Consider the following 18,708-nt stretch of genomic DNA (forward strand, 5'->3'; position numbering starts at 1 on the left):
CAGCTGCAAGACAGCGTGCAAGACAGTGAAATCCTGTCCCACCAGCAAAACAAAGGGAAGTGTGTAAGGTACCTTGCCTCAGAGATATGTGAGTGCAAAATCCTCAAGGAGGAACAAAGCCTTGTAATGAACTTTGCAGAAAAAACAGGGGAAAGCTGTCAGCATCTAAGCACAATGGTTGTTCCAGAAAGCTTTCCAAGTAGTTTTAAGGCTACCCCAAAGCGTTACAAGAACCTGCAGTCTGATCACTTGCACCTCAGAAGCTAGGAACCGCGTATCAGCAGGCTTAAGAGAGGACAAGGATTAGGTAGAGACAGAGACCTCAAATCTACTCTGAGCCTTTATCTTATTTCTTCTAGCTCCAAAGAAGCCAGAAGATACATCTCCTCCCCCTCAGCTAGGAGGCAGCCCTCTGTAGTCTGCAACCTTTGGACTGGAGTGACCCCAAAGCGTGTCAGTGATGCCGACTCTTACTTCTGGCCTGCTATGCAGTTATTCTGCACTGAAGAGCTGACTTGTGCCATAAACTAGAGCAGCCTTGTGGGGAGGACTTAGTCTCAGGATTCAGTGACAAAATGATGGCAAGAACTATCTTTGTCTTGTTCAGTGTGGGAGGGCTACCTGGAACATAGCTTGAGCTGAACTGTCCTCCTGCAACACTGAATCATCTTTCCTCATGGCAAGTCACACCAGAGAGAATCCCATGGATGGCTTTATTTCTCAGGCCTGTTATCGGATGGGAGAAAATACCTAGGTTTGTTTTGGGGTGAGGAAAGTGGAGATCCCCTGTGAATCAATTTAATGTGCTTTAGAAATACATCTCTTTTCCTAAGACAGGCCCATCCTTGGATGGATTATATTAAGGAAAAGACAATATCTGATTTAGATGATACCAACAGCTGGGGCTGTGCTCTAGGCAGAATATCACATTTTTTACCAGACGTTTTTCTTTTCTGAGGAACTAAAAATCTGGCTAGTTAATAGACATTGAGAAAATCAACAAAGGGATAAGAGTAAACAATAAAGGGGTTGTGCTCTCTTTCAGCCTTGCTATAAGCAACACTTACTCACTGCAGTTTCAAAACACTGTAGAAACATTATGAGATTAATCCACTGCTAAATGGTATTAGCAGCTTCCTCCCAGAGACTGCATGACTTGCCCAATCCAGCAGTTGTCCTGACAGAGCAAAAGGAAACAGCGGTCCTAGGGACCAGTTTTCTGCAGTCTGATGCACAAGCAGCAGTGGTTTATGAGTGCTTCCCATGAAATTCAGATAGCAATTTCCATCCTCAGCCATCAACCTCATCCTTCTCTTAGGTGTTCCTGCTCTCCTGTAGGGACATCTTGTCTGTTTGGGTAGCTGATGCTGAACAGCTTTAATTGATAGCTCTGTGAATTCAGATAACCCCAAACTGATATTAGATTACCTTAAAACACCACACATAATGTTTGGTGGTTTGGCAGCGCTATGTAAACAGCTATGGCATCCTTCTAACCAAGGGAGAAATCTCCAAGAAAGGTACTGAACGGAAAACTGGGAGCAGAAATCTTTACTACCATCTCAAGCTAAGCCTTTTGAATTCAGAACGAGGAACTAAACACAGGTCTTTCCTCTTAAACACACGATTCTCCTGGGAAGGAACATACTGCAGTATGGGGCAAAGTGCATAACGCAGTACCAATGTCTAGCCAACATCACAAGTTTCTGATCAGCTCAGGAGAACAAGAGAGGACAATTATCCCACCAGAACTAAACTTTTTAAATATATCTCTGAAGCTGGCAGTACTATTATCTTAGGCAGCTCTGCAGAGACATATGGGCCAATATAAAGCTTCCTGCACAACTGCATTGGCCATGACTTCACGGCAGGATTATCTCAACCCGTCCATAACTAATTGTCCTCATCAACATCCTAGCCCATAAAGAACAGCTTAACTGAGTAATAGTGCTCAAGATACAAGTAACTACGCTACCTTTCCTCTAAGAGGGGGTCCTAGGAAAGCTCTGGAGAACAAGCAGCCCGTGAGTGCATCTCACCTGTGTTCATGCTACAGCATTGTCATATGATCAGCTAAAGGGTGGTGCTGGTTTAAGCTTTAGCCTGTAACCTCTAATGGATCTGCAAAACCTGAGAACTACCCCATTCCATTTAAAGGTTTTTGCTGGTGTATGAGTCTCAAGGCAGGGGAACCTTGTACCGTGATAGTGAAAAAAGGCCCTACCCTTTACTTCTTAGCAGGTCCAGGTATGTGCGTGTTTTGACAGTAGAAGGAATTAGGTTCTTCTTATTACCCATACTAAACAGGTAAGCCTGGAGGGAAGGCAGTAGAAATGTGACAGAGAAAGTGTAGTCTTTATCTTACCTCCTTGACATACCGACCAAAAAAGGCAACCTGGCACAACTGGGGAAGAACTCTGTCCTTTTAAAAAAGCTGTAATAAGTTATTTTCCAATGGGAAAAAAAGAAGGCAGGGCTAAGAGTAGGAAAACCAAGAGTTGTATTTTTTTTTCAGAACATTTTCCATAACTGGAATAGGGCTGAATTCCAGGTCAGAAAGGTGAGAAAGGACGCAGGGGCATTTTGTTCCACCTCAGCTTCCCCGCTGTAACTCTGTACGCACGGCCTTGACACAGGCTGCAAACGGCAGAATACACACCAGTGACTATGGACCGTAAGGTAATGGCACTCCTTGAAATCTATTAGTGGGAATCTTTTTTTATAGAATATAAAAGATCAAGCATTCCCTTTGAAGGGTCTGCATTGCATGCCCATGGTTGAGTGAAAGAAAAAAGTTTAATGTCCAGAACCTCTCCCCAGTGCCTAGTCCTAGACTCAGCTGAGGTTAAAAGTCTGTTTAACCTATGCTAAGCACTGACAGCTGGGCTCATTTCTCCCACAGCAGGAACAAGGCAGGGTGTGAGGGAGTGCTAATGCTTTCTCCCTATCTAAACGTCAGTCAGTCAGTTAAGGGGGAGGGCATCCCTAAGAACCAGCCCCAGCCACAGTCGTATGGGGCAGAGGAGAATGGAAGGGAATTAAATCTGCAGTGGGGAAGACCCTGGAAACTATTTTCAGAGGCCTCTTGGAACATGGTGAGGCCAGCACCAACAACATCAAAGGCTACAGCAAGGAGCTGGTTTACACAGCTCAGTCAGCTGGTTTAGTCCCTTCATTAGGATGCCAAAGAAACCTTTTTTTCTTGGCAAGCAAGAATGAGAAAGAGACTGAAAATGGAAATCGGATCTGAGCCCTGAATCCCCCATTCAGCACGAGATCTCCTTATTTGCGTAGGAACTCTGGTTTGCTCGGCTTTGTTTGAAATAAAGGTAACAGGAAATTTCAGGGCAGGAGGAGGTCGAGGTCCCTCGCTCTGGGGCCAGCAGGCCCTGGGAGGACTCCTGAGTGAGAACAGCCCGTCCCAGAGGAGAATGATCGCAGGGCAAGGGTTTGCTGTGGGGCACCAGCAGCACCATCTTGCTCCAGCTGTTTCTCCAGCAGGCAAACACAGCTCTGGAACTTGAGAAAAGACCTTTCTGAGATTGAGATGAACAAGTAGTTGCCATGCTGTAAAGCACTATTAACAGTCTGATACTCGAGTAGATGCAGTTCAGCATGCCAAGCACCAGGACCAGGCCACTAGTCAGCTCATTACCTCTAACACATATCTTTTGAAGAAGTTGCTGCTCTGCTTCAGGGTATTGCAGGATAAGAGAACAAGATGATCTGATTTTTGTTATTTCTTACGCCTCTGCTTGCAGGATTATTTGCATTGAAATCCACAGAGGTCACATAGAAAAGCCTGAGTTTTATCTCAGTCATGCCAGCATGGCTCAGAGGTCACTGAAAGGTGCATGCAGGTATACTACAAATCCATTCAGATTAGAATGAAATCAAATTACTTTAAATAGGAATTAGGTTTCTCGGCTTACTGTATCATAACAAAGCATGCTTATGTGTAAGAAGATATTTGTTACTGATCTATGGGACTTGTGTTTATTGTGTTTTACAAGAGAAGAAAGAAGGAAAAATCTCACTCTATTGGTTAGCAATTGTTTTATAATTTCATATAGAAAAATCTTTTAAAACAATCACTAGAGTAAAATCAGACATATCTAGATTAAGCAGTTCTCACCCTTAAACTTAACTGACTCAAATACTAACAGCTGTTAGGAAGACACGTGCCTGCATTTCACTTCATGCTATTGAAGCCTTTAAATCACTGTATTAGTCCCTCAAATTGTAAACAAAAAGGCAATTTCTTCGCTGCCATAGCAGAAGAGAAAAGAGAGCACTAGTTATAAGCAATCTGTGCTTTTAATCATTTAATTAATAGTGCAAATTGCAACTGACAGAGCAATTAGTGTTTAATATTGCTCCAGCAAAGCAGCTTGGCCAATGCTGATCATCCTGTTGAAGAGATGGAATTTATTTTAACAGAGGAAAAAATAGGTTCCTTGAGGTTTATCCCATTAAGGCGATTTCTATAATTCCCACTATGATTCCCACAATTCAATATTGTTAAAACTAGACTTGGCAACAGACAAAAAGACACAGCTGCACTGGGATGGTGAGTGACATAAAGTTTTCTGATTCTGTCCTGAAGTGTCTATAGCTGAATTTGCTTTATTTGGCCTCAACTTATTCCTCAGTGAGATAATTCCACAATCTCCATTCTTCTAAAATATGCCCTTTTGATTTCTCTGACCAAAGCCATTGTGTCTCTCTGAGTACCTTCTGTTGCACCACCTCAAATCTTTCACATCCACTTAACATTAAAGGGCTCTAATTTTCTTCTCTCTTATACCTATTTTTCACCAACATAAATCCATTGACTTTAATGGGATTGCACCTGACTTGCTCCAAGAAAACCAGCTTGAAAGAATCAGCCCCACTGTGTGCAAAGTCATATTCAATATTCCAAAAGTGACTAGTCTTACAAAGAAATTAAGTTATCTCCCTTAGCTTCCCCCACCAAGGAACAGGAAAGACAGCACTGTTGCTGCAAGACCTGACAGACAGAAAACTTCTGAGTATGACAGGATCTCCTTCTAACATTTAAAGTGGAATTCTGTTCAGGAAACTACATGACGAATTTTTAAAGAATTACAGCCACAGATATTTTTCCAGTTCTTCCTTTTGCTCTTAAAAAATAAATCAAATTTTAATTTTCTGCCTTTTTCCCCCTTAAACACTTTCCTGGAAAATACTTGGGATATGTTTTGGCAATACTGAAGGAAATATCTTTAAAAATACTTCTCTGAGGCCAGAGAGAACAGAGGTTTGTCATGATATTTTCCCACTGTGATGTTTGCTGTTCACACACAAGAAAAAAAATATCAAGCTTTCTCTGTGTTACAGAAGGGAGCAATTTAGGTGCTGAAAGATAAATTTCCTAGTCTAAACAAAAGGCCAGCATAAAACCCTAAACATCATAAACTGCACTGTTCTTTCAAAAATCAAAGTAAAGGATTCCTGTCAAGTTAAAATCTTACAGTATGTATTTTTAAGTGTCTTCTCCTTTTGTCCTGTTACTAAGTACAGTTTTCATCATTTATACTAAGGCAGAAGCCTCACCCTATTATTTTTTCACTACTTCCTCCATTATTTGCTTTGTGTATTGCACATGTGAAGTCTCTATACTGGAATTACAAGAGAAAGGTAGCAAAAGAAGGAAAGCTGCGTTTCTTGCCTTGACTGTAGTGTGGAGCCTGTCAAAACTAGGATTTGAGGTTTGCTGGCAATTTAATTAATTTGTAATTTAGGTTTGTTCTGAATCAGACAGGAATATTTTATCTTCTCTTTTTTAATTCTCTCCTGAAGACAGAAATATCAATTTCACTGAGCAGGTGCAAAGGGCTCTGGAGTTTCCAGTCCCTAAAAGATCTGTTAAACAACTACCCTGCATAAAGAAGCTGTTAGCAGAAGAGCCAGCCATGTTAGCCCTGAGGTCAGGAACCCCCAATTTTCAGCAACCCCTTTCCTTCCCTAGAGAAAACACACCAGGAATCTGTGCAATCTGGCAAAGATGGATTGAACCCAAGCTGTTTCAGGCTTATAGAAAACATACAGCAACCTCTCCTCTAGTCTGTTAGGAGAAAAAGTCAAGTCTTGTCTGCTAGTTCTGGATCTGTAGAAATACAGAGGTCTTTTATCCCACAGTAATACTGTTAGTAATGCAAGGAAGTACCATCCAGGAGAAAAATCCATTCCTGAGGATTTCACAACAGGGGCGGAGATTTTGAACTGGGGAGGATATATATTGTATACACTGACTCAGAACTGAAAACTCTGGAGGCAGACAGGGCATTACGTGCCTTATGGCCACAGCAGTGCCACAGTAAGCCATGCTTTCTGTCTTAGCCAAGTATGATCCCAGCTGGACTTCACCAATATCACTGAAATCCTCTAGGGTCAGCTGGAGGTCTAGCTCAGTGACTGTAAATATTGCACACTGTTCCTTTCAGCTAGTAGAGATGATAAAGCCTTTATCGTAGCATATATTGCACAATTCTCATTCCTCCCTGCTCTTTGAAGCTCTGTTAGACAAAGACATTTCCTCAAGTGTGAAGGATTAAATTGCTAGAACAGACAGTTGGTTTGATCTCACTTGAATTCTGCTATTTTACAATTGGCCTGGCAGGTCAAAAACACGTGTATGACTACACATACAGTGATGACCAACACAGATTAGGACAGAATCTACCTTTTTTTGTTTGTCCTGACCTCAATCTCTCTGTCATTCGTGAGTGCCAGCGCTCTACCTTTCTTTCAGCTGGCTGTGAGGGAAGACAAACTTCCTAAGAGTGACTCTGGCTAAAGCATCAAACTCAGGGCTGAGCTGAGGTATGCGCTGTTAGAAGAGAAGAGCTGATCCACACAATGGAAAATGGCAGAGATATCCCTCTCCTGATAAGGCTAGCTAGTTGCAAGATTTCTTGTGTGCTGTTTCCCAGCTCCAATTCTTTTTTATCCTTTTGCACATAGATAGAAAGCCCCAGAGCTCTTCAGTGGCAACCTTCGTAAACTGCAAGCACTGTGTCTGTAAAAATGCCAAAAGAATCTCAGTGCATTCTCTGGTACTGTGATTGACCTACCCTACATATAGATGGTACTCCTAACACTTAATGGCCTGGATCAGTGACAACACTGGAGGCAGGCCATACACACAGAGCCTGTACTCACAGTTTTCACAGCGATTCCCTGTATAGCCAGCCAAACAGGCACATTTGTAGGCACCACTTTTGTCTAGAATGCACGTTCCATCATGAAGACATGGAGATGAAGAACAAGCTACAAAAGAAAACCAAGAATAATCATAGTCTCTCATAGGATGAGTTCTTACTGATTTTTCTTCATGACAGTTGTGTCTTGGGGTCAATTAAATATTCTGGTTAAAAGTTAGAAATGCACAGTAAGGGGCACATCAAGAGGCCTTCAGCTCTTCTCTACTGGCTGGAGAGACAGTCTTCTCCCGATACGCAATTCTCTGCACTCATCGCTTATGGAAGAAAAATAATTTATAGCAAGCTCCACCAGTATGAAGAGCTTAGCCTAAGTTAAGGTTTAGTATTTACCTACATTTCTCCTGTAGTTCCTCCCAAAGTTCAGCTCCTGCCCCACGATTGCCTCCTTGGGGGGGGGGGGGGGGGGGGAGGGAGAGGGCCTTGGACATATGTCATTCCAAACTCTGTGAGTTGTTCTGCCTCCGAGGACCATTGCTGTGGTGTTGGACTCAGGAAGCTCTGAATGATCATGATGACCCTGAACTATCTGGGGAAGTTCTGGCATACGACAAATCTAGCAGTGATATGAATAAACCTGGACATATTAGCATAATGGAATATCAGAATGTGTAATTGCTCTATTTAATATGAGCAAATTCCATTGTGCAATAACGCTTATATATTTGTGCCCATTCTAACAAGGGAGGAGAACATTAATTTACCCTCAGAAGGATAAACAGATAATCTTAACCTAGATACTTTCCAAACTAAAAATGGGTCTTAGCAGACAGAAAGAAGGCCAAATCACAAAATTTAAACCCAATTTAAGATTTGAATAAGTCAAATATCTGAGGAATTCTGGATTCGATGCCCTGGTTCAAATCCATCTTAACTCTCCAGCAAAGATCACCTCTGGATCCACATCAGTAGTTGATTCCAGTTTTAGCCCAAATTGACTACAAAACATAATCCTCAACACCAAGAATTATCCAGGCGTGCCTGATAACTTACTACTTAAATTTTGCAATCATCATTGTTACAAAAGACATCATTCAAATTAATTTATCAAATATTCATTCATCTTTGTCCTTCCACAGTGAATACCTTCCACATGACAGGAACAGGAATCTTTCCACCAGCCATTGAGTTTTCCACCTGAGAGTCCCTGGGGCCCTACACTGACGTTCTGCACTATTACATTTAAAATGTTCTCTCTGCTGCAATCTAGAATGACAGATCTCAGAATGAGCAGTTTTCTTTGCAAAGATTTCACCTGAAGAGTGATCTTTGAGTCTCTTTTATCCAGATGGCAAGAGAGAAGAAATAGATTGGAGCCACATATGGACTTCCCTGGAGATTTCATGTGATGTTGCAACAGCAGTTTGTATCTAGCTGGGCAATGAAAATCTTCCAGGTCTGTTTGAGGACTAAGGACAGTAATTCCTTCCTGAAAAGCATTGCATTACTTCCTGAAAAGGAACATATACATGCGGCAATTGTACTGTGTCCCTCTAACCTAAAACATCACTGAAAAAGTAAAGAAGCAGAAGAGCCTACATAGACTGATATTTTGTAGTCACTGGTTTTAAGCCAGGGAATGTTCAGCTTTGTCCTCACCCCAGCTTTGTCTCATGGCTCTGAAGAACCAAGCATGTCAAGAGAATGAGGGGAGGCACCAGACATGGTCCTAGAAAAAGCCTGTGATACTCAACAGAACTGAATGTTTTTCTCCTTAAGGGAGTCTTGACTGCTTAGCTTCAGTAAAACAATATGGGACAGTACTACAAAAGGTTAAAACCCCTATGTTAGGTGAAAAATCACTAGCTTGGGGTATGGAGAATAAAGTGCTACGGAAATTCAACAGCAGGCTTTCATCCAACCAGATGCAACACATGTTTAAACCCTAGGAGCTCCTGGTGCCTCCCCACCTGGCCACTCATCCTTCTTATCTGAAGTCTGCTGTGAACTGCTCCTAGTCACTCATGCCAACCACTGGACTCCATTTCACGCTTGGCACGGGTGGCAGAGCTCAAGGGCCTAACACTTGCTTCCAGAACAGGCAGCCCAGCAGGTTGGGCGGTTTCTTCCTTTGGGTAGGCATGCAGTGGCCTCTCATAAAGGGGATATAGGCTTTGCAGCTGATTTTTTATTAATTTAACCCTTTCTGGCACTTGAACCAGTTACCTCTGCATAGTCAGTGCCACTCCTTCAGCAAGCTGTGACTTGTAAGCCAGTGCAGAGCTCTGAGGAAGGGAAGACAAAGAGGGAAGGAATTCAGCTCTGACCCCACAAGCCACTTTTCCAGTCCTCTACATTATACTGCCAAGGCGCTGGGCACATTAGAGCATCTCCACGGCCTAGTCCACATCCAGTGAGCACATGCACTGCTGCTGCTCTCACCTGCACCGCAGGGGACTGCTCTATCAAGCCTCATTCGACCTATTCCTGAGACCTCAGCTTTTCGCAGGGCTCTACAGAGAGGGGAATTCCAGGGAAAACACTTCAGTTTGCAATGTGCTGCCAGCACTTTCAATCGTGTGCTGCCCCTGCTTTCAATTCTACATTGCCTCAAGCATGCCGCTAAACTGTCCTGCTGGCCAGGTTAATGCTTCACATAAAGAGATACTGGAGTGTTTTAAAAGCCTTTCACTGCAGTGACACATCAGGCTAGAACAGCTCCACAATAAAGCACACAATGAGACCTCCTCGCAGACTCCAAGCCCTTTGCAGCATGCTCTGTGTGGATTACCACACTTGCAACCACCCAGCCTCAAAATAATTACCACTAAAAATGGGGTGGAAACAAAGTGCTCAACAGTATTGGAATAGCAAGTTTTCCTCCTGGGCAGAGAAAACAGAATCAATTCAGCTTGCGCCATATGGAAAACGTTAGTTCCCTGAGTGTAGGCAGTCCTTATGCAACATAGCCCACACCACATTTGTTTGTTCTGTATCACCTCTCTTGCTGGAAGCCGAGGCAAGCTATCAATAGCTAACTGCTCCTGCTACGCTACTGACTGGTATTAAAGGTAACAGTTAAGTAACTAGAGGGCAGGCTAAGGAATGGCATAGGCACTGCACGCAGAGGTATGCCCGTTTCAGATTACTAGCTACATCCTCAATCACTAGTAACAGCTGATCCAATGTAAGTTTTTATATTTATACAAAGATTATATAAACTAACTAAACTTCCTGAGCCGGATATACCCTGTATGACCTCATGAAATGTGGGCCACCAGGGCATACGTAAGGCGGGTAATGACGAGGCATAGATCCAGCGGGGTTTATCAGCGGCAAAGCAGCATGTTCTGATTAGCTTTCTGTGCTAGGAGTAATGTGGATAGATTTGACCAAAATTTCCTGCATAGCTAAGCAAGGAAAATCCAGGAAAAGCATACAGGCTGCTTCAAATGCAACGGCAAAATGAGGAGTCAGTTACATTTTAAGCGTTACTTGGCAGGCAGAAAGAAAAGGCAGAAAGCAATGGGGGGAACCCAAGCGCTGAGTACTAACAAACACACAGGAATTCTGGAGCCATGCTTCTGTCATTCATAATACTGAGTACATCACAGGATGGGAAATGCCTTTTTTTTCTCCTTAAAGAAAAGAATCTGTCCTCTGTGCACTTTTTTTGTTTGTTTTTTTTTCCCCCCTGAAAGCCCTAATGGTATGAAACAACAGGCATGTAAGGGTATTTTCACTGAGCTAACTATGAGGACATGCATCAGGTTTCTGCTTACTGAGATAGTGACTCTGGTCCTGCACACAGCATTGAGTAGTTCACAATTGCAAAGATATACATGCCCCCTCCTCTATTTCCTTCTGTGCTCTTAGCACTTGGATTCAAAGAGAAAGGTCTCACAAAACAGCAGCCTTTCTGTGCCAGCCAATGTGCTTGCTCTTCACACAGGTAGTAGGAGTTTAGTCTTTGTTAGAGAGCTTCGCTTTCACAACCCATCTGATGGCTTTTGAACCTTCCCTGCACTGATTTTGTGTAAGTTGCTGTTGGTAACACAGCATGAAAGTTTTTAATGAAGCAAAATAGGGAGAGAAATTAGTGAGACTGAATTAACAAGTGGCATGTTCCATTTTTGGATTATTTTACCTGTAACTTCTTCAAAGACAGCATGAAACCCGTCAAAGTTCTTGGAACCATCGGACTGGAAAAGGACATGGAGTGAAGACCCAGTGCTTCGGATGGGAGGTGGCCTCTCATTTCCACAGAATTTCTTAATTATCCTGCTGTCCAAATTGTCCCCATCACGGACCTCCACGTAATCATACTGGCACATGTAGTCAAATTCAAGGCTCAGCATGGAAAACCTTGGGGAAGAAGGACACACAGTCAAAGTACACACTCTCACCTGCGTACCCTGTCTCTAATTTATTTGGCTTTTTAGTTATGTTAGTGCCCCTGCCCCAGTGAATCAACAAGTCTCTGATTATATGAAGTCCCCTTCACTTCATCTCAATGTTTGCATCATGATCCTCGGAAGCCAGCTCAACTCTGCAGAGTTGCTCGATGGGAACGTTTAAGTGGCATGATGCAGTCTGCTCACGTGAATCACGATGCTAACCACCTCACAATGATAAAACTTTCGTCTGGGGTCAGATGCTGTAGGGGGCGTATCTCTATCCTAGCTATTTGCTGAAAAATGATGTTTTTCCCCCTCAATACCAAGTGCTGAGAGTAGGAGTATAAAAGACCAAGGATCAAAACCTATTTACATTTTTATGTCCAGAAACTGGCAATCAGGGGTACAAGGAAAGCTTAGAGACCTGACAGTAAGAGAAAGAGGCAGAGAAAGGGAACCTGAAACAATACAGCACATCTCACCTTAGAAAACAAAGTGGTAGTAAGTCTGCAGTGGCTGGCTCTTGCCTTTCTTTTGGGACAGGAATAAGGGACAGGAGTTAATGCAGAAAGGAAACATTTAAAGCCTTTTCCTAGAACGTCTGTCTTTCCTAGCTTTGATCCAGCCACTGCACAAAGCTCTTATTCGTTAACAACGTTATTTGCTACTGTTTGAAATCAGTGGCACAGAGCCAAAACATTCCACCAGAATACAAACGAAAAACAGAGGGTGAGAAACACCAAGTGCTTTGGGGAATAAGCAATGGCTGGGGAGCCTGGCCCAGCCTTGGTGCAGAGGATAAGAATTAAAAGATTGGGGACTGCGAGAAAGCCATGCTACTAACTGCTCAACAGACTATTTTATAAATTAAACTTCTAATTTACTCAGTCTTCCTGACAACTCCTAACTCTGCAAGCTGTGTGCTTTTAGGATCAGGCTAAATCTTCCACATTGCCTACACAATATGGGCAATTCCAGTGTGGGCCTAGTGGTTTGGAAAGACTGCATTTTCACACCGAAGAGAAGAGCCAAATTTTGGATCTGCCACCAGATTTCACAGTCTGAAGAAGTAAAAGGATACAGGAGCTCATTTCCTATGACTCAGGCCATAAAGGAAGCCCTCATATTATATGAAATGACCTCCTTTTCCCACTCGTGACTTGTCTGAAGAGGTCTGCTCACTCAGTCATCTTCGTTCAGGTTTCTTTTAGAGTATCATGTGAAGCGAAACAAATGAGCAGTTGTAGGGATCTACATCAACGGAGCAGAGCCCCTCATTTTCAAAATCATCTGGTGGAAGGTAGAGTAAGAATAAATGACATCTGCTTAAAATATGCATAAGAGATTAATTCAGTTTAGCTTTGCATAAAATACATGAGTTGGGGAGACTGAATTCTCGTTTTGTCAGGTTTCCCAGAGATGTCCTCACAGGCATCATTTTATGTACCACATCTTCAAAACATTCCTTCATTGGCAGACTAAATCCCAGGGAACTACCCCTTGTGGAAGTTACAGAGCTATACAAATTAACCCATTCATCCTCGTCATACCTATCAGGCTACAGTTTATGCTACCTAAATCCTAAAAATGTTGTCTGGTATTCTGAACTATTACATTTCTGGTTAAAAATAAGTATGTGTGTAAGTATACTGGGAATGTTTCTGGGAAGCACATCGTGTAATGGTGGGCAGAATTGGGCTAGTATCAATAACTTTCCATACAGTATTATTTGTACATGCAGAGGCAAACTCTGGCTGACAACGTGTTCCTGAACAAAGAATATCAGGAGCTATTACACAAAGTGGAAATATAGAACGACAGAGGAGTATACAGAGTACTGCTCGTAATTGTTGGTTTTCTCTGCTCTACAAATAATGAAAACATAGCAGAACTTGTGAAAGGCATAGGGGGGTTCTGATTTGCGTTTTATTTAGCTTGGGGTAGAAGCAGATATGCTGTACAGATGACACAGGGTCCCACGAATAGGGCTTAGAAATGGCAGGTCAGGAATCCTGCCAAAGGCTTTTCAAATCCTCTCGTCTTTGGCCTAGTTCAGCAGACCCTTTACAGACAGCAAGGTCTATCACTGTTTAAATCACAGTTACAGGCAATATGTTGAACTTCAGTTCCCTCACCTGTGAAATTGTGACTACTCCCTAACACTCTTGAATATTATGAAATAAAGGGTGCTAATTTAGTGTTATAGGTTATCAGATACAAAAAGAAGCACAAAGTATTGTCTTGATTTGATTTGGTTAGTGTCTCCAGCATGAACACACACCTCAATCCCTCCGAGGAAAGTTTCTAACCAAAGGAAAAAAATTAAAACTGCATCTCTGCTGAAGCATTAAAGAAAATGATTTAAGTTATGTGCTACTTCTACTGTGGTATGACATCCCTGACATGGCTCGGGCTGAGGGAGCCTATACATCACCACCTCAAGAAAAACAAGGCTGGAAAACAAGTAGACAAAACAAACTACCACTGCAATCTGGGCACCATTTATCTAAAACAGCTCGGCTTAGCCAAACCCCAAAGGACTGTGTGGCACAGCTTGAGGCAAGGGAAGATTTATCCGTGTTCCTGAGAGTTTCATTCTTCCTGTCCCGTGTAAGCAGAGAAGGATATAAAGCGCTCTGTCCCCCTTCTGTTCCGCACTGTCCCCATCCCCTGCCCTCACGAGCCATCAGAACGGCTGCGCACTGGATGTGTGGAGGACGCCCACAAAGAAGGAACAAAGCAGTTCTTCTGTTAGCTGTCACGCTGATTCAGCACAACATCGGCTGTGCATTACAACTCTAAGCAGAGCTAGCACCGCTGAGGGAACTGGTGCGTGTATACAGAAACACAGTCAAGGCAAAGATTTGGCCCCAGATGGCAAGTCCAGGAGGAAGATTCTGGTGGACTCCTTGGTTGTACCAGCCTTTCTGTGCAGGAACGGTCTGAAGGACAGGCTTCACGCTAAATATAGCAGCTGCCGCAGGACCTGCCTGCTGGATTACCTCACATAAGCAACCTCATGTAAGGCATGTATAGGTCCTCATGCTCTCTGTTTTGCCTGGAGGTTTCCTCCTATGCCTCCTGCCCTGGGGCAGGGTGGCAGGATTAACTGTGGGCGGCCAGGATAGCTCCTGATCTTTCCCTAGAAGTGCCCTGGCATTTGCTGGCATCTATAGGCACGCAGTATTCAAGCTCAGTTCACTCTCTGCACAGGGCTTTATGCTTCTCCTGCCCTACGCTTCTGACTACCCAACTCAGACAAGTGTAGTCACAGACAACAAAAGATTGGTACCTCAGACTTCCCTCTTGGAGACTTCCACAGTTAGAGTGCAACATTATGTCACAACAAGCAGATGCCTAGTATGGAGTTTAATTGTAGGAAGGATGGCCACAGGGAAAAAGAAAAAGTCATTCTCATAAGGGTAACCTTCATGTTGAATATAAAGTTTTGCATCTTCTGGTACCAGCAAAGGGAAATGGAGTGAAGTACACAGATCTCACATGATGCTAACATCTTCCTGGCATGCAGGTGCGTGGCCTTCAGGCCCTAGAATGGAGGTCTCTTGGTCTTATTTCTCCAAAGACTGAGCACATCGGTTAGCTGACTTGACAGATCTCCAAATTCTTCTGCCTCAAAATCAGATGAGAGTATTCTTGGTGCAGCCGTGAAGGATTTCATGGCAAGTACTGTTGCCTGTTTTAGCGTCCTTTGTTAAAATAGCCTTTCCTTCCACTCTTGTACCTTGAGCCCTGTGTTAGCCAGCTGCCATCTCTTTACCCTAGAGATGGGTGCATTTTACTAGTGATGTGCACACACAGGATCCATTTCTTCTCACCCCATCCTCTTACGAGGGAAGATATGGTGACACCTGCAACTCCTGAAGCACTTTTATAACCTTTCAACTGACAGAGCCTTGTACAGGAATGTAAAACACTACAGGTTAACACCTCTCTGAGCCTGTGCTGTCTAAGCTATAGTCCTAATCAAAATTATTTTTTAAAATAGGGTAGGTACGACTCACACCCAGCAAGTGACATAAAGTAGTGTCATGAGAACGCCAAACACCCCCTCTACAGCACCGCTCCCCTGTCTCTCTGACACTGCACACAGTTCTCCAGAGTCAAGATGCTACAGTGCTATTCAGGCAGTAATTACAGCTGGTTATGACTACACAATAGGCTTGTGTTTGCAAGTCTGAGAAAAGGGCTAGTATTAGCTTCATGGCAACATCACAAGCTTTTTTTTTTTTTCTTCAATTGACTTCTCTTCCTCTTACTAAATATTAAGTCTCTCTTTAAATACATAGGAGGAAATATGTTTGTGCATTTAGCATTGTTCCTTTGCCTGGGCTCCAAAGCTGGTGAAATACTGATGTGAAGACTTTAGCTCCTGTTCTTATTATACTAGCTAGCGGGTTTTGAATCGGATCCCCTGCCAGGCTTCCTGCTGCATGTGTGAGCTGCCTGCCACATGCATGTGGAAACAGTATTAATTACCCCAACTAGCAGCTCTTCTGCACTGGGAAGGAAACCTCTTCAAGAACTGTGCAGTTGAGTCAGCAGGGGAGAACTCACAGGACTAAATATACACAGCTCAGTGCAGCAATGACTTGCAGGAGAGGTGCATCCTCCAGGCATAGGAAGAGGAATAACAGACTGGCAGAGGACACGGCTACTAAAAGGAGTGAAAGGAAATGAAGAGGAAAATCGTAGGCTAAATGTAAGGCAGGTCCTAAAGGCAACCCTCTTCTGGCATGAGACATCGCATCAAAATGTTCCTATAGGTTGTCTTCAGGGATTCTGTCTTAGTTAAGCCTGGTACAGTCTTGAGAAAGCACTAGATGCTTTAGTGCCAAGGTCTTGAAGAGTATCTAGAGAGATACATTCTGCCCAGTATCTGAGAAACCTCTCCTTAGCTGTGTCCTAAATGAGAATCGAAGGCAGAGCATTGATGATTTCTACAGTGGCTGCTCATCACAAGGCAGGCCAGAGGAAAGAGCTGAGTTGCCAAATGCAAAGGGTAGCAGTACTTTCACTGTTACAGGGACCTCAGTGTCTTACCCTCCTTGAGATTCTTTGGTTATCCACATGCCCCAGTGTCATCCTGGAAACAGTGTTGACTAAAAGCCACTATGACCTACCTTAACTCAATATTAAATCCAGCTTGAACATGAATAGTCCATTCGCATCGTGCATTCAGTGGGTAACTCTCCAGCAAAATCTGGCCCCTAGAAGCTCGAAGAACCTGTCCACACCCTAGGGAGGAAAAGATAGAAAAAAATCTCTGTAAGGGATCTTCACAATGCATCTGAAGAAAACACATATAGAAGTAACACTGGAGTAAGAGAACAGGGTGGCTCAGGAGGAAACATACTTTTTTACCAGGTGGTATATAAAATAATGGGACAGCTGCACAATGGATAGCTGAGCACAGGAGTGCCCCCAGAAAAGCTTTAGTTTCCTGCTTCTCTCCACTTTGCAAAGGGGGCAGCCCCACAAATCCCTTTCTTATAGCTTTTGCCCCACTCTGAATTAGCCTATCCACCCATATGTGTGATGTTCCAGCTCAGAACAGTTTTGATGGATCTCACGTGGACCTGGGTAATCACTGAAGCCTAGGAAGCCGGTGGGACAGTGCCAATGGGGCAATGAATGCTAGAACTAATTCAAGGGAATGAAACTTGAGGAGGAACTGTTTCACATAAAACCATAGTTTCAAATCCTTCCCAAGAAGACTCTGGGAAGAAAAACAGTTGATGAATTCCTATAGGAGGAAGATGCTTTCAGTTCATTGCAGAGAATCTGTTTGTCTTCAAGATTCAACACATTACCCTTACATGTTAATGTCAGCATGCCAATGGGGACATATAGCCGTCACGGCTCTTCCACCAATGATGGCTCCTCCACCAATGATTCAGTGTAACATATGTATAACATACAGTCCTCATCCTTTCTCTGAGGTTCATTCCTTCCCTTATTCTCCTCCTACCCTACTCTGCCTGCATCTCCCTCTGCTTTTCACCGTACCCTGAAACCTACATCCATGCCCAGCATCAACAGAGTAAGATGAAGGGCTGTGGTCAGTTCTGCCTAGCCTGAGAAAACCATCAGAGGAAAAGGACTTGAACAACCAGGCAGACGAGGTCACACACTGAGAAAGCAGTATCTTTTCACAGCTCGTCTGCAGCTGTCCCTAGGCAGCTGTCCAGGGATAGTTGTCCTAATGCCTCATCTTGGATGCTGAACATATTTAGCCTAGAGATTTCTCTCACCTTCTGTAACCTCTCCCTTTCCCCCATTTATAAAATATGGCTAACAGTGTTTTCCTCTTTGGAAGAAGAAAAGCTGTTTGTAGAGCCTTCAGTGACTTGTAAATGAGAGTGCTAGCAAAATGCACAATTAAATCATTAGAAACCAAATGGAGCTCATTTCTCATTTCTCAGTCCTGACTACATCTTTTCTTACGGAGTCTTATACATGGCTACATTCCCTGGTAAACCTTCTGTTGCTTCACTGAGCGATGAGGCTGTGTCCTTAAGCCAGAACCTGTAACAGAGTGTAATAGCGCAACTGAACCAGCGGCTTCCGATACGCTGCACACTGCAGATAACTAGGATAAGTAAAAAGACAAATGACCCAAAAGACCACAACAGCAAGTCTCTCTCTTGTTTCTACCTCTCTAGTCCAACAGAAAACCCTGTTCCCCCCATCCGTTTCCAAAGAGGAACCCTAAACTGTTAACCGCTAACGCAGGATGAACTTTCCCAACTAGAATGGTGGGTTTTTAAATTTGCCACAGGGTGCTTGTTTCCTTTGAGGGGAAAGGGTGACAGTGACCTGATTTGGAGAAGTACCAAGCATCCGCAGTTCCCATTGATGTTAGTGTCTGGAAATCAGTCCTGCTGCATCTGGTCTATGGGGAGACATGTGAAAACCAAGGGTCAATTACTCCTCTTTCTTCTTAAGAAAGAGTTGCTCAAATGAAATACCCTTTGTTCATTTACCCTCAGTTACCCTTAATTAAGTAGGACCCAAGGAAACAGAAATCCTGCTCAGAGGAGTTCCTTACAAGTGTTTCATCCTCCTCAGTGGCTCGCTTAGTTCCCTATGTAAAAGGAAAGGATTAA

At 43.3% G+C, this 18,708-nt stretch overlaps 1 protein-coding gene across 4 annotated transcripts in view; it reads right to left on the minus strand.

The window, feature by feature from the left end:
* Nucleotides 1–18,708, minus strand: part of PAMR1 (peptidase domain containing associated with muscle regeneration 1) — a 57,839-nt gene that overhangs the window by 21,549 nt on the left and 17,582 nt on the right. For 3 of the 4 annotated variants that reach the window (XM_068945490.1, XM_009688440.2, XM_068945488.1), the window contains exons 4-6: nucleotides 16,723–16,837; nucleotides 11,332–11,549; nucleotides 7,186–7,293 (exon numbers count right to left, since the gene is read on the minus strand). In XM_068945490.1, the coding sequence (XP_068801591.1) occupies nucleotides 7,186–7,293; nucleotides 11,332–11,549; nucleotides 16,723–16,837 (441 nt within the window). The remainder of the gene's footprint in view (nucleotides 1–7,185; nucleotides 7,294–11,331; nucleotides 11,550–16,722; nucleotides 16,838–18,708) is intronic. The other variant, XM_068945489.1, reaches the window with a different exon arrangement.

Source organism: Struthio camelus, chromosome 5, assembly GCF_040807025.1.
Source record: "Struthio camelus isolate bStrCam1 chromosome 5, bStrCam1.hap1, whole genome shotgun sequence".
NCBI lineage: Eukaryota > Metazoa > Chordata > Aves > Struthioniformes > Struthionidae > Struthio > Struthio camelus.